This window comes from Pundamilia nyererei, unplaced genomic scaffold (genome assembly GCF_000239375.1).
Source record: "Pundamilia nyererei isolate P.nyererei 1_Seehausen unplaced genomic scaffold, PunNye1.0 scaffold00019, whole genome shotgun sequence".
NCBI classification, from domain to species: Eukaryota; Metazoa; Chordata; class Actinopteri; order Cichliformes; family Cichlidae; genus Pundamilia; species Pundamilia nyererei.
The window spans coordinates 2,203,890-2,219,116 of NW_005187420.1; the positions used below are offsets into that span (position 1 = coordinate 2,203,890).

General features: G+C 41.7%; 2 protein-coding genes across 2 annotated transcripts in view; one reads left to right on the top strand and one right to left on the bottom strand.

Annotated features, from left to right (window-relative positions):
• The window catches only part of galr1b (galanin receptor 1b), a 19,965-nt gene extending 14,066 nt beyond the window's left edge, over positions 1–5,899 (top strand). The window contains exon 7 of the mRNA XM_005726332.1: positions 5,342–5,899. Coding sequence (XP_005726389.1) covers positions 5,342–5,659 — 318 coding nt within the window. The 3' untranslated portion in view covers positions 5,660–5,899. The remainder of the gene's footprint in view (positions 1–5,341) is intronic.
• A 1,485-nt stretch (positions 5,900–7,384) lies between these two features.
• LOC102203793 (transient receptor potential cation channel subfamily M member 1-like) overlaps positions 7,385–15,227 on the bottom strand; it is a 20,957-nt gene continuing 13,114 nt past the window's right edge. Inside the window, exons 19-27 of the mRNA XM_013909136.1 lie at positions 14,999–15,127; positions 13,930–14,181; positions 13,453–13,627; positions 13,086–13,106; positions 12,455–12,599; positions 10,928–11,133; positions 10,539–10,671; positions 9,947–10,323; positions 7,385–9,858 (exon numbers count right to left, since the gene is read on the bottom strand). Of these exons, the coding sequence (XP_013764590.1) occupies positions 9,275–9,858; positions 9,947–10,323; positions 10,539–10,671; positions 10,928–11,133; positions 12,455–12,599; positions 13,086–13,106; positions 13,453–13,627; positions 13,930–14,181; positions 14,999–15,127 (2,022 nt within the window). The 3' untranslated portion in view covers positions 7,385–9,274. The remainder of the gene's footprint in view (positions 9,859–9,946; positions 10,324–10,538; positions 10,672–10,927; positions 11,134–12,454; positions 12,600–13,085; positions 13,107–13,452; positions 13,628–13,929; positions 14,182–14,998; positions 15,128–15,227) is intronic.

Below are 15,227 nucleotides of genomic sequence, written 5' to 3' on the forward strand. Positions count from 1 at the left end.
CAACACCTGTGAATTTATTATGTTTGAAATTAAATAAGGGGCTGGAAACTTGGCACCTTTCAGTGCTTTCCATCCGGACTACATTAGTTTGTTTGAATTTACAAATATTTGCATCAACTTATGAAATAAGAGGACCTGTGGAACAGAATCCATCCGTCCATCCTCTTCCGCTTGTCCGATTCAGGGTCGCGGGGGGGCTGGAGCCTATCCCAGCTGTCTTTGGGTACCCACTGGACAGGTCACCAGTCTGTGCATTCACATTCACACCTATGGGCAATTTAGATGTGAACCCCACTAACTGCATTTCTTTGGACTGTGGGAGGAAGCCAGAGTACCAGAGAGACCTCCCGCAAACACGGGGAAAACATGCAACCTCCACACAGAAAGATCCTGACCTGATGGTGAACTCAGGGCCTTCTTGCTGTGAGGCAAGCATGCTGCAGTGGTTAGCACACCAAACAACCTTTTCAAAATATTTCTTGGAAAAGTCCTCAACTCCATATTAAGCAATCAGCTGAGATTTTCCATCTGGGCACTGTTTAGTGCAGTTTTGTCTGTCGGTGGCATTAGTGAGTCTGTTGCTCTTAACTTGCCAGGGTTAATGTTATAAAGAAAAACACATTAGTCCTACAGCTCTTTAAAATAGAATCCAGTGTGTCCATATTCAGACGCTGAGCATGCAGTGGACATGTGGCTCTGTACAACCTTTTAGAAAGGTCGTGGAATCTTTAATGCAGCTGAAAACAGAGAGATTGTTTCCATATAAACAGTATAATGTTTCAGCAGATGTTCGGGTTGAGTGCTGAGTCTCATCTCTTCACGTAAGACTGCAATAAAATTTTACGACGCAGATTTAGCTGCAAAAAACAATGATTTCAACACAAGAGTTCAAAAAACAAGAAGACCCGGCATGACTACTTTGGAACTGAGATCATCTCGGAGGACATGCTTTTTTCCATTTCCAGCCTCGCTGTCAGACACACAGTCAGCTGTTATCTTCAGTCTCATACAATGAAACGCAGACGTCTCGGTCGCTGGTCAGTTTCATCTGCCCACAGTCCTGAGGATGAATAGTTTTATTGATCTTTGTGCAGTAAAGAGAGAAAAAACTAAATCGAATCAGTGTTCGCTGTGTGAACTTTTAAATCAACAACAGATCCCCACAGTACACCTTCATCAGCTGTCTCCTACTTCTTGTAAGGGTCTCGCAGCCTCTATGGAGTTACTCTGTCTCCATGTCTTCAAGAGATTTTCAGGTTTAGCGCTGGCTTTGATTCAGTGATATTCAAATCAGGACTCTGCTTGGTTTGTTGGGCTCAGATGCCTCCTGATGGTGATGGAGGAGAAGTTAAATATACGAGTGAATACATCTTGTAATGCTCAAATACAAAATTAGTTGATGTTTGAAGATGTTTGAAACCCAGGATTCAGCCGAGCACCGTCCTTCACCTGAGAGAAATTTTATTTTTGTGAGACTCAGTTGTGGAAAATGTAAAAGTGAGCGTAGCTGGATTGCTTTCAGCGCTCAGAGTCTGTTTGTACGTCTGAAGTGGACAGACTGTCATCTATCACCTGTCGGCCGCTCTGTTTGGATATATTATAAAGCCCTGCGTATTTTATCATTGTCCATCAGCTAACACACTCACCTGCTTTTGCATCAGACTAGTCTTAAACCCACAAAAGTCGCAAAGGCTCCACAGTTTTAGTCTTGGCTACATCAGCTTTGCTTGATTTACAGTTCAAAGTAATCCTTGAATGTTACACTGGGCCTTAATTCAGGCTTTCAGGTCATCTTCTGTCTGAAAAAAGATGCTTTAGCTCCCTTTAACTGGTGCTTCTTTCAAACAAAAAAAAAGGAACAGCTGTGTGCCTGAGATGATCATATTAGAGATATCCGCCCTCATTGACAGCAGGTGGGAGTGGAAACAAAGCAGTCTGAAGCCTGAGCTTCTGGCTCTCAGGGAGTACTTTGGCCATGTTTGTTATGATCATCTTCAAATGTAATAGTATATATACAGTATGACAGACGTTAAAAACAAGCATAACAAATATTTTTGGGTCTCTCAGACAGAGATTACAACGTGAGAATATTTTAGGACATGTGGGAGTTTTTCTGGAGAGAAGATGACACTTTAGCGAATGTTTGTTTTTTTGCAACTTGAAATTTGCAACATTTTCTGAAAGTGTAGCCATGTAAACATTAGTGGTGTGCTTTAGTTTGGAGGATGAATGAAGTGCTGTCTGTAACAGGATTAGACTTTGTGAGAGCAAACAAGAACAAAACAACCCTTTTATGGAAAAGAGCATGGAAACTGTGAACAGTCAGGACACTTGTAGAAATCAAGTGAAGTGAACATTTTCATGAGAGCATAATGAAAGAATCTTTGCAGACGGGATACTAAGTGAGTGTGAACACATTTTTAAAAAATCAGACATAACTGGGACAAAGCAGTGAGGACTTTTGGGAGAGCGAAAGCTTAATAAATGAGAGCTGAGAAGCTTTTGTTGCCGAGTTGAAGTGTGAAATGGCAGCTGCCTGTGTGGGAGAAGAGGCTTTTTAATTAGATTAAATATTGACATGAACTGAGTATGGATAAATGTGCGGTTCCAGGGTTGTGGGCGGAAATGTGATGTGCTGACTTTGGAGATGAGTCACGGTAAAAATATGACAACAAAAAAATTGGTTTGAAGCTGTTAAGACAAACACTGAACTCATATATATTTCAGGATGAAGTGTCTGGGGATGGGTTATTACTTTTTCTGTTATTACTTTCATTTTTTTAAAGTCAGTTCTTCATTGCCAAAGATTTACAAAAATGCAGATATTCTTTGAGAACAGCTTGTTAAAGCTCCATTTATAATCAGGCCTATGTTCAGTTTCTGCTGTGAAGTATTTCAGCAGTAAAACAGCGACACTCTGTTAAGTGATGTGTTTACCGAGTGCAGGTGAAGTGGAGCTGGATCGGTGTCTGCATTATCGGCCGAGTCTTTGAAGTCCAGACCTGCCTTCTGACAGTTAATAATTAATAGTTATCATCTCCTTGCCCCAAGTTTGGAGATTTTTATTTAAAAAAAACAAAGAAACAAACTTTTGTTTAGGATTTTTTGGTCGCTAGAAGATGCATTTACTGTCCAGTGATTGCCAAGACTTGCGATAGCTTACGGTTTTGTAATGTGGACCTTACACAGTTAATTCACACTTAACCCTGTGACCCTTGGAAACATCACACGGTTTGAATCTTGCTTCTCAAAAAAGGACAAACTCAGATCTCCATTAGTTTCCAAGTGACTACAGTAACAAGAGATAACATAAAACATGAAAGGTAAAATAAATAGCCATTACCATCTTACGGGTAAAGTACAGATTAAGAAATAGTTCATGAAACAATATTTAGGTCTTTGGTATGTTTCAAAAAGATATTTTAAATAAACTATCACAGCTGAGGAAACTCAAAGTCCCAAAACAGACTGGGATGATAAGAGAAGGGCTGACGATGAGTTAGCGGTCTAAAAAAGTACCGAAAAAAACTCTAGGCAGATAACTGTGACAAACACACAAAAACAGTCTGACAAAGAGTGATCGTGGACCACTGGAATATAAGCTGGGGAGCCAGCAGGATGAGTGGTGACAGGTGAGTTTGAGTGTAATGCGCTCATGATGATGCAGAGGGATATTTGATCTATCTTGGGTTACTTTTTCGCTGGTTATGGTCATATGGAGCCTAAATTTCTGTTTTATATTGTAACGTAGAGATCCTACGATAATACAGAGAAACCGCCAACAATCAGACAAGTTCTTTGTGACAGTTGGAAGGAAAAACTCCCTTTCACAGCATGTCTTTATCCTGTCTTCCTTCTCTCACCCCAACCGGTCGCAGCAGATGGCCCCGCCCCTCCCTGAGCCTGGTTCTGCTGGAGGTTTCTTCCTGTTAAAAGGGAGTTTTTCCTTCCCACTGTCGCCAAAGTGCTGCTCATAGGGGGTCATATGATTGTTGGGTTTTTTCTCTGTATGTATTATTGTAGGATCTACCTTACAATATAAAGCGCCTTGAGGCGACTGTTGTTGTGATTTGGTGCTGTGTAAATAAAATTGAACTGAATTGAATTTTAACAGGAAAAAACAGGCTCAGGGAGGTGCAGTTGGAGTGGTTATTGTTTGCTTTGCAATAATCGCACCAAAAATAAGATTTCTGAGAACTGAAAAGAATAAACTAAAAGAGAAAAGCTCTGCATTAAAATAAAGACAAAAATATGGAAAATAATGTGATTCTAGTGATTCACAGATATAATGGTAACATACTGTAGTTAATGAGCATTTAAAAGGGGACCAATTATTCTAATTTCTAGCACATTCATTCATTTATTCATGGACTCTGATAGATTTGATTTGGTATTTTATTCTGCAATTATGCAGCCCTGCTCTTGCAGTTTATCATTCACTTTAAGTCAAAATTCCTCTGATTGGCTGCACCTCACAAAGGGTTTTGAACCACAGGTGAGTCAGCCTGCCGTGGTCACAGTCAGAGGCATGTGCCCGAGATGGCATTTTAACAATATTCCCCCTCTAGGACATCATGCAGATCCAATAGAAGAAAAACCTGTCTGAAAGTGAGTGTGCAGAGCAGTCTGAAGCCTGAGCTGGAAGTGGCGGGTTGACGATGGCTGACTCCTCCAGTCCTCAAGTTGAAGCATCAATGGGAAAAATGCCAAACTCCAAATTACCGCTGATGGATCCATTGGAGTGTGTGATAACAAGAAAGTGCTGTCTGAATATTTGTGTAAATGGGTGAAGTGGCTTGTTATTGGCTCAGAGTAGAACAATGCTATATAAGTCCATTTACCTCCTGGCTCGCGGAGATTAGTTGTACATATTTTGGCCTCATCATTCAAATATTTTTCCATGTTTAATATGAACATCCGCCACTGAAAAAGTATATACAGAAAATAAGGAAAGAATAACAGGATTACTTTGAGTGGTGGCGGTGGTGGACTTTGGAGGATAATATTGAGGAATATTAATGGAGATTTGAGGAATCTTTGAGGAGTGTTTGGTCAATATTTGTCGGGCATATTTCTAAGTGTTTGGAAAGGGAATTCACATTGTTTATGGAGTTTTGGTTTAGTATGTGTGGGGAGCTCGGAGAGTATTTGTAAAGTGATTAGGGAGTGTTTGTGGACTATGTGGAGTGTTGGAGAAGTCACTGGCTGAGTGATGGTGATGGTGGAGCACTGGTGAAGTATTTAGACGTTTAGGAGATTACTGCCGGAGTATACAGGGGCGTGCTGATATACTGTACGACTACATCCTGTAGATTCACACACATGTTATCTCTCCCTGCAGACGGCTCAGACGGTCCTCCTGGTCGTCACTGTCTTCACTATCTGCTGGATGCCCCACCACATCATCGTCATGTGGGCGGAGTTCGGCACTTTCCCCCTGACCCAGGCGACCTATGTCTTCCGCCTCGTGTCCCACTGCCTGTCCTATGGAAACTCCTGTGTTAACCCCATCCTGTACGCCTTCCTGTCTGAGAACTTCCGCAAAGCTTGTCGCAAGGTCTTTACCTGCTACTTCCTGTACCCGCCGCCGCCCACAGAAAACGTGGTTCGTTTTCGCATGGAAAACTTCTCCACCACACACTCCACCACCAACATATGAAGGGCCAAGATAAATGACGCTCAGGGTGCTTATCTAGCAGTAAATGAGGGAAAGCTTTGTCTGAGTGGATCTGCTGCAGGCAGGTCACATGAAAATAAGACGGCACGTGATTGGAGGATTTATTCACAAGAAAACAAGAGACTCATCAGAAACTTGCAGAGCCTGCTGGACTGCTTTAAGTTTTGTGTAAAGATATTTCAGATATTGTTTTTAAGCTTTAAACTTAATATTAAAAAAACATTTTGTGATGTGTTGGTTTTTTTATCGAAAATTTTGAAACTTTCATACTTTTATGGTTTTTTTTGTTGTTGCTTTTTTTTTAAATAAGAAGAATTTTTTCAGACCATTAACGCAACCTGAAATCTTTCAGTTTGAAAATGTAAACTGTCATCATATCATACGGTATACAAATGAAATATACATAAACGTTTACATTTTTCATATTTTCATTCATTTTGTTTGGACTGACCGAGAGTCTAAAAGAAAGACATGCGAGTTTAAAGTAACCAGATCAGTTAAAAAATGTAATTATATTTAAAATATAATAAATAATTCTGCAATTTGTTTTTACAAAAATTAATTAATTACTTAAAAAAACCTTTAAATCTGTATTTCAGTTTTAATGGTGTAAAATTATTTATCTATTTATAATAATTGTGCTGGTTCAGATTATAATTTCAGTTTTTTATAATTCAGTGTTTTTTATTCATTGGCAACCTTCTCGAACCTTTGAAAACATGAAATCTGAATATTTATCCCGATTCAAATGACATTTATAACATCTGGAGTTTGTTTGTGTCTCACGTTATGAAATTAGGTCTGATTCATTAAAAATGTAGTAATAATTAATGAAGCTCGTTCAGCTTTGGTCCACAGTCAAACTTTGTGTTTCCTTTCTTTTAGGGGACAGAGAACAGAAATGACCATTTGGATGTGATGAATGTGTGTGCATGAAAGACAATAACACATGTTTATGGACAATTACTCCACATTAGCAACGTACTACCAATGATTTGACTTAACTAGGCAGTGAGCAAGGTCTGTATTTGATGATCTGTGTAATATTTATAGTGTGTGTAATCACAGGTGTTTGACCACAGTTTCTTTGTGTGTAAATAAAGTATGAACTGACTTCAACAAGCGTTGGACTCTCATGTCTATGTGAAGGGCATTGTCCGACATTTAGTGCCAGTATATGTGTAGAGCGAAGAAGAAAAGAAGAAACATATACTGTATATGGCATCAAATGAAAACCCGGCAAATAAAAGTGAATAAAACTACCATCTTTATTAAAACGTAAAAGCATAACAAAGGGAAGCAATTGTAATATTCTGTACTCGTACTGTTTGGTTAAACATGGTGATGTCAAGTATATCGCTGTATTCTATTATACTATACTGTGTATACTATACAACAGCGGTCCCCAACCCCCGGGCCTCGGACCGGTACCGGTCCGTGAGTCGTTTGGTACCGGGCCGCGAAAGTTGAGGCTCAGGTGTGAGATGTATAGTTTTCAAGGGTTTTAATCGGTTTTCAGCATTATTTTGTTACCGTTTTTATCGTTAACTCGGTTTTCCTGGGTCCTTTCACATGTGTTATGAATAAATCTTCTTTTTTTCGGTACCAGTACTAGTTTTATTTTGTTGTATTTATCCGCGACACCTTAAAGGCCGGTCCGTGAAAATATTGTCGGGCATAAACCGGTCTGTGGCGCCAAAAAGGTTGGAGACCGCTGCATTAGACTACACGTATGACCAAACATAACGACATATTCATATAGTGCTTTATTCAATATGCTTTCTATACCTGCCAGCCAATGTGGAATCACCAGTTAACCTAATATAAAGCATTTCTGTAAGTTCAGTAAGGACGATCTGTAATCAATCATCTGACTACTTTCCTGGGTGTTAGTTCTGTTCTTTACATCACTACCTCTTTCTCACGCTGTCAGCCTCAGTACCGTCATCATTAATCTAGTCAAATCATCGTCTTCTTGCCCACCTTCTTTGAGCCACTCTGCCTCCAATTCACATAGTTTAAATCTGTGCTCTCCATCTGCAGGGGAGGGGTGGAGATGTGCGTTTAGGGTGTGGTGTCAGGTGAGGCTGACTCACAAACCTGACCCCAATCATCTGATCATGTCTCCCCACTTGAGTATGTCGCTAGGAACTGAAGAGAGAACTGCGCGTGGTGTGAAGCTGAAGGAGGGCAGCTTGAAAGCTCCTGCAGAAAGCGATCGAAATTTAAAAACAAACACCGAGTGTGTAACGCTGTGTGAATACGTCCTTTATTATCACATTCTCCTTTTTACACTCGTGGAACCCACCCTCCTTCCCATCTCCACCAGACAGTCGCCTCAATCAGTCAGACCTCAGTCCTCATCTTCACCCCCGCCAGCATCCAGACTCCAGGGGCTCATGTCCTAAATCCTATCACTGCTGCGATTCCTTCATGCCATGATGGGTCATAGGAGTCAAATCACCAGATACATTAATTTCTCCTTCTCAATAAATCAAATTCTTACAAGTGATCTCACCTTATTGAAATGCATATATGTATAATATGCTGGAGGAAATCCGTGCAGGCACAGAGATCTGATGTTCAAACCATGACCATGGTGACCATGAAACATGAAGCAGTCTCCAGTCCAGCGCCGTACTGGGATAGAAGAAATGCTTTGACACAAAGTTCAAACTAAAACATTTTCTTAAATTGTTCATTACTCAGTGAGAGGTGGTCAGGGATTAAATTAAACAATGTTACAAAACAGGTAAGATTCTGATGATAATGAAGGCAAACGATAAACAGTGAAAATTTCAAGTCTACAGCAAGATTTTATGTTAATTCATCTTATTATTCTAGACAGTTTTATATTTATTTTACTGCAGATTTAATGAAGCACTTTAGTGCATAGCAAGAAAGAACACACGTGGCTTCTGCATGAAACAAAAAATCAGTCAGGTTTCGTTGTGTTTTGGCTTCAGTCCTGCGAAAGTAGAAGATTTCGCTGTGCTGCTGAGTTTAAAGACAAATATGTTTTTAATGCAGACACAAAGGAAAGCACATGATCGTCTCATCATTGAGCTTCTCACTGAGGTAAGACTGTAATGTGTTTCCCTTAAAGTATGAGTTGCCTTTGTGATATATGTTGTTGTGAATAAAACTGAATTCATTTCAAGGAAATTGTTGTAGTTTATAAAATATGATCAATACAGGAGTAAAAAAAAGTAGTATTATTCAGGGAATGTTCATTGGCTAACGACATGTCAGTCACAAGCCCGTAGCCAATGAGCATGCAATCTTTCTTGTGCTGCTGTCTGTCAAGATCGTGACAGAGAAAACGATCAGTTAGGTTAAGGATACTATGTTTGTTGTAACTGGTTACATTTACTTTTTCTTCTGGAATTTAACGAACAAAATGCAGGAGCTTTGTGTTGGGCAGGAGGGGGGGGCTGCAGCTTCAGGTTTAGCAGTTATTTCGGAGTTATTATTGATTCAGGAATACTGAAGCATCATGCTTGCTTTATTCATCTCCCGTGAGTTCAGAGCAGGGTTCAGTCCTTCAGGATAAACAGTTGTCTGAAGAGTTCTTGGACCCGGTCCTTCCCCGTGTCCTCATGGCCCCCCACTGAACGCTGAAACCAGATCTTTGACGCTGCTGGCTGTACGTGGTGTTTCCTCGTCCTCCTTCTTCTTCTTCCTCATCTTTCTTGGGTTGGCATTGAGACTCTTGGAGCGCAGCGTTGGATACATCTGGTCCTCCCCTACCAGCAGCTCCTCCTCCTCCTCTGCATTATTATTCTGACCCTCCTGTTCATGGCTTTGCAGCTTGCTCTCATCTTTGGATTCCTTGCTGGTCAACTCAGTGGCCCAATTCTGGTCCTGCTGGCCGGGGCTATAGATGATGTTGCTGACATACTTCTTATTGGAGGATGGAGAGCTGCTGAGGGTTGGAGAGGATAAATACTGTGTGACCTTTGACCTCTCCAGAGGGAAGGACACAGCCGCCTCTAGTCGGCCCTTCTCTATGGGTTTATCTTTGTTAGTGTCAGCCGAGTCACGTTGAGGTGAAATGGAGCAGATCTTGGGGGATTTGATGTCTGGGTCACAGGGAGAGATCAGAATGTCCACGTTTGAAAGAGACTGAGTGTCCTTAAGTCCTTGTACCTCCAGAGCTGAGCAGAACTCTTTCAATTCACCTAAAAAGAGAAGTTCAAACAGAGGATAACCGTTTACCTTCATTCTTCTGATATAATGCGTCCAATAAAGACTCATCTCCTGTCCTACCTGTTTTGGTTCTTCCCTCGCTGTTCCCACCTTGCCTCTCTGGACTCTGCTGGACCCTCTTGTCGTTTCCCTCCATGTCTCCGAAAACCGACGTCCTGTCGTCGTGCTCCAGCTGGTATCTGTACAGACTGTACCCGTCAGTGCTGTTGATGCTGCCTTGGCGCAGCAGAGTGCCCGGCTCACACACGGACGATCCTCTGGAGTGCGTGCGGACGAGCTCAGCTCGGTCGACGCCCGCCAGCTTCTCCAGAGCGTTCATCATTCGGTTAGAGAACTCCTCCAGCTGAGCCAGGCGGAGGTCGACCGTCTGCAGGGATGCCTTCATCGAGTGTTCCCTTTCATTTACCTCCTCCAGACGCATGAACATGTTCTCCACCCTGAACACACGACATGAGTACTCAGGGCTGTGATGGCAACAAGTTGTAAGTTATGCTGTCTCACTTAAGTTTCAGTTGCCGGGTAAATCATTACATTTTTGTTTGTTTTTTTCACATTTAACAGCATTTTAAGTTTTATTCAGTTCTTAACGTATGTATTTTTGATTCTGGCAGTTTTGGTCCTCCACAGATTGCACGCTGAGATGAACACGAACCTTTCAGACGTGACTCTTATTCGCTCGTTGTTAGACGACTGCTTCTCATCGTCCTTCTCTCTGAAGTATTCCTCCACACACTGTTCCTCAAACTCATGCAGACTCTTCAGCTCATCTGCATTCAGCACCAGCTCTGAGGGAACACAGCATTTTAAACTCGGCACACAAACACACGTGACTGCAATGTCTGCCTCAGACTGGTAGAGGTGGTTCTGATAGCTCGAGAAATACCAGGATTATGCTGTATTCATACTGAGCCTTTAACCTACTTTAGCTTCTGTTAGTGATGTGCTGAAACATATTACATTTTTAGATATCAGATACTGAAAAAAACTGAACAGGATCCAGAGTTTAAGTTCAGGTTCTGATTATGGCGGTCTCTGTCTTACGCAGTCGTCTTTCACGGTCGTCGTACTCTCCACCCTCTGCTCTCCGTCTGCAGTGGCAGCACAGCCTCTTCAGTACAATGTAGATGTGGGGGAAGACGATTAGCGGCGGGGGCAAGATGGGGCGGTCATGGAAGGTCATGATCAGCTGATATCGCTGGAACTTCCACACCTGGTTAGAGATGGACTTCACCTCAAAAAAGGTGTTGCTGTGGAGCAAGTGGAGAAAATCTCTTAACTCATTCACTGCAATTGACGTCTATAGACGTCAATTGCAGTGAATGACTCAATGGGTTTAACTCATTCACTGCCAATGGCTGGCAGTGAATGAGTTAATTATCACTTTATCATTATATAATCAGGTTTTCAAAGTTCAAGGTGAAGTTATCAACTGGAACCGTGAGCTAACTAGAAAATGGTTTCTAGGTATTTTTCCTTCCCACCAGTTAATAGATTATGGTGACATCTACACAGGAAGTGACATTCCCAGCCCGGGCTATTGTTTTCAGTGCATCTCTACTGTACCTCTGTAGAGCAATTGAGGGGACACACTGCAGATCTAAGCAGTTTGTCCTCAGATGTTTCCCTGGATAGAAAATTTTCCAACAAAATGATTTCCTCTCAAGGTCTTGATATAGACACAGTATAGCACCAATAACATCAACTCATGTTCCTGCTGCCAGATGGATACTTTGTTTCTATTGATCACACAGCCCTTTGTATCAGAGCAGAGAAGCTAAAAGGTCAAAGTTCATTTAAAAGCTTTGTTAAATTGGAAGTGTGCAAAAGTCTGCTTGGGTCTGAGTGATGAAAAATTTGTCATCAATGGGGTGAACATGAGGCTTCTTTTGGATGTCAGCATGCTCTACAGTCTGTCGCGACACTAATGTTACAGAGTTTGAACTATAAGGGCACAAACAGTGTGTTCATCCTCCAGCTCCGAGCAAATGAGTGAGTATAAGGCCGGGATTATACATGCTTGTGGACATGAACAGCTGTGTACTTGGGCAGTCACCACTTGATAATGAACCTCACGTCACATACTAAGTATGTACGTACGGCAAAGTAAACACTGCCATAATCAGCAGCCAAATGGTTTTTAGGACACATACGGATCATTCTCAGTATTTTGTCCACATATTTTTCTGTTTCCCCCATTTCCCCTTTTTCGACACTGAAACTAAACTCAACTCTTCTTCACTGCATTTAACTTGAAAAATATGACAAGTGTTTTTAAAGTGGGTTTTGTCTGAGTCAGTGTCTGCAACCCCTAATTTCCTTGTCTGCAGTGCAAGTGTCAAAGCTTAATTGACAGTTGTCTACACCTTACAAGGTGTGGATAAAGGCATGCCTGAGGCTGGCTTTGGGGGATGCCAGTTTTTGTCTTTGTGCTCTCTGGGCTGTCATGTGTAGCTCGGGTTACTAACAGATTTAAAATTAAATGTTGTTTCCTCTTTATGTTGTGACTTTTAAGCCACGACGGAACATATGTTACAGCTCGTGTCTGCAACGACTGCTCGGTGTACTGACTTGAAGACGGCAATGAGCAGGTTGACCAGAAGGATGTTGGCTACCAGCAGGTAACAAGCCATGATGGCGGGCGTGAGCCAGGCTCCAGGGATGCAAGGAGGAAGCTTCTTCCCATCTTCATCATATAAGTTTTCTCCACAAGGAGCTGAAACCCAAATACACACACACACACACACACACACACACACAGACTTGCAGCACTCATTAAATCTGACATAAAGAGTAAACTATAACAATGCAAAAGACAACATCAGGCAACAGCATTTATGAGCAACTGAGTTTTTATGAGTGTTACCAAAGAAATTTTAAATAGGGTCTGTAACACCCACCCTCAGAACCTCCTTGTTTCATAGACAGCACTTATGAAATGACACATTTTTGTGAGGGTAGCTTAGTTATTTCAGCTGCTAAACTCATTTCAGCCTCTTCTGGTTCAATGAGACTGAACCGAAGGGAGTTAAAAGAAAATCAGTGGGTTTAAAAGCATAAATTCAACAAATGATGGTCAGTAGATAATACAACTGAGATTTCACAACACTATGAGACTAGCCTTGTATGATCTCAAACGCATAGATGAGCACATTAACATTGACTGTTTGGTTTGAGTGGGTTAGTGCTTTTAGATGCTTACGGTTGATTTCCATCGCGTAAACTGTCCAGGAGCAGCGGAAGGAAAGAAGGAAGAAAAATAATCAGCTGAAAATCCTCAGAAAGTGAAGACGACTTCATGTTGGAACCACTGAAGGAGATAATGTCTAACAAAGGAGAGGATGACAATCACAGTCACAATGAACACCACAAATCAACTGCAGGGGAAAAAATAAAATTCGTTTGTAGTATCCAAATCATTAATAAAAAGCACAAGTACAGTGAAAGTAAATACAGAGATCAATTGTTTTTGGAGGGAGAGGACAGCAGGGTGTGTGGAGGGAGGACGGGGTAAGGACAGCATGAGGACAGGGGACTAACAGCTGTCTTACTATGGATTCTAGTCTTACGGTCTATGGAGTCGGCAAACACCTCTCCGTAGATCATCCAGTAGGGCATGTAGAAGATGTTGCGGGCCAAACGCCACGTCGGCTCCTCATCTGGGTGGAGGATGGCCTGCCGAGCTACACCAAAACTCATCAGCACCACCAGCATGATAACCACGAAGTACAACATGTCGATCATCTGGAGACATGTGGGAACACGAGACATTTAACCCAATCAATGTGGACTCTGTGAGGATATCAATATTATAGCACACGTATAAACAATAACCTGTGTGCACTGCTGGTCCCCCACATAAATCTGATAATACAGTGTACATGTAGCTGTGTACTGTGAGCTACCAGTACATCACAGTCCTTTTAAATGTAAGACTATGATTTCCTGGTGCCTGTACAAAAGGTTGTGTAACATTGCGTTGGCCTGACTGTAAGTGCGGTTTCCTGAATGAAAACATAAGAAGAAACCCACACCAGGGGTCCTACCATTTTGCCGATCATCATGACATAGGGCCCCAGGTATTTGTTTACTCCGAAGATGTCAAGAACTCGGATGTACCAGAAGATGATGTCGACGCAATAGATGACGCGGCCATATCCCATGTAGGGCTCAGGCTCCAGCCGCAGCAGGAACCCAAAGATGAAGACCGAGATAGCCACCAGGTCTGTGATGTTCCAGTAGTCCTCCAACCACACGTTGATCTTCTGCTTCAGCTTCCCAGGCTCGGACATCAGGATCTGACCAAGCAAGAGTTTTCATCCAGGTCAGAAGTTCATTTTTCAGAGACTGTAAACACGTTACTGTACAACCCGCTTGAACTGTAATGATTTGAAAAGTTTCCTAAAGTATCAATATTGCTAATGTAATTCAGTCTAATGCATTTCTAATGGAACAAAACAATTAAGGATCAAATGTTGTGTTAAAAGTGTAATTCAAGAAGAGACCCTTTAATATGAGATCACCTTTCAACCTGTCAGCTCAGAGGATTAAACCTTTAGGTTCTGCCATTGAGCATAATTTCAGTTGCATTTGGTTTTTCATGTAGTTTCTTCAGTAAAGTGTAAAATTCTAATTAGGCAAAAATAAAACGTTCTTTTTCTGTTATTAGCTTTTCAGATCTCACCCTGCACCCCGATCAGATTTCATTTTGTCCTCACACCTACTGAGCTCATGCTAACTGTTAATGGCTGTTTTGTTTGTTTGTTTTTCAGGCACAAACGTTGCTTTGCCTTCAAAATTTTAATGACCTTCAGAGCAGAATCCAGAGTTCATAACAAGCTCACACTCAGTCTGAAAATGTAAAAAATAGACTTGTCAGACAAGAGCAGTGTCTGTGTTATATAACACAGTACTGGCATACCAGTATAAATTGCAACTTGGAGCAGCAGAGATAATGTTGTTCTTGCACACCTTCACAGACTGGAAGAGAACCTGATGTGGATCGATTTAACCACCTGGGCCAGTTCTTGTGAAGTTAGGGACTGAAATCTGCTGCTGAGTGAGTGTCACAGAAGCAGGCGGGGGTTAAACAGCCAAGGTGTGTTTGACGTTCACCTGTCTGAATTTCTCCAGGCCCAGAGTGACGATGTAAGAGACGACGATCCACTCTTGCAAAGACGGCCACCGCTCCATCTTCACCAGGATTATGTAGTTATACAACATCAGATACACCAGGTATGAGATCTGGCATGGACAAAAAACACAAGGATCATAGAATCTAAAAGTAAAAATTCAGCTTCTGGATTTATGATGGACAGCTAGAATTGGGAACGTTTCAGACTCT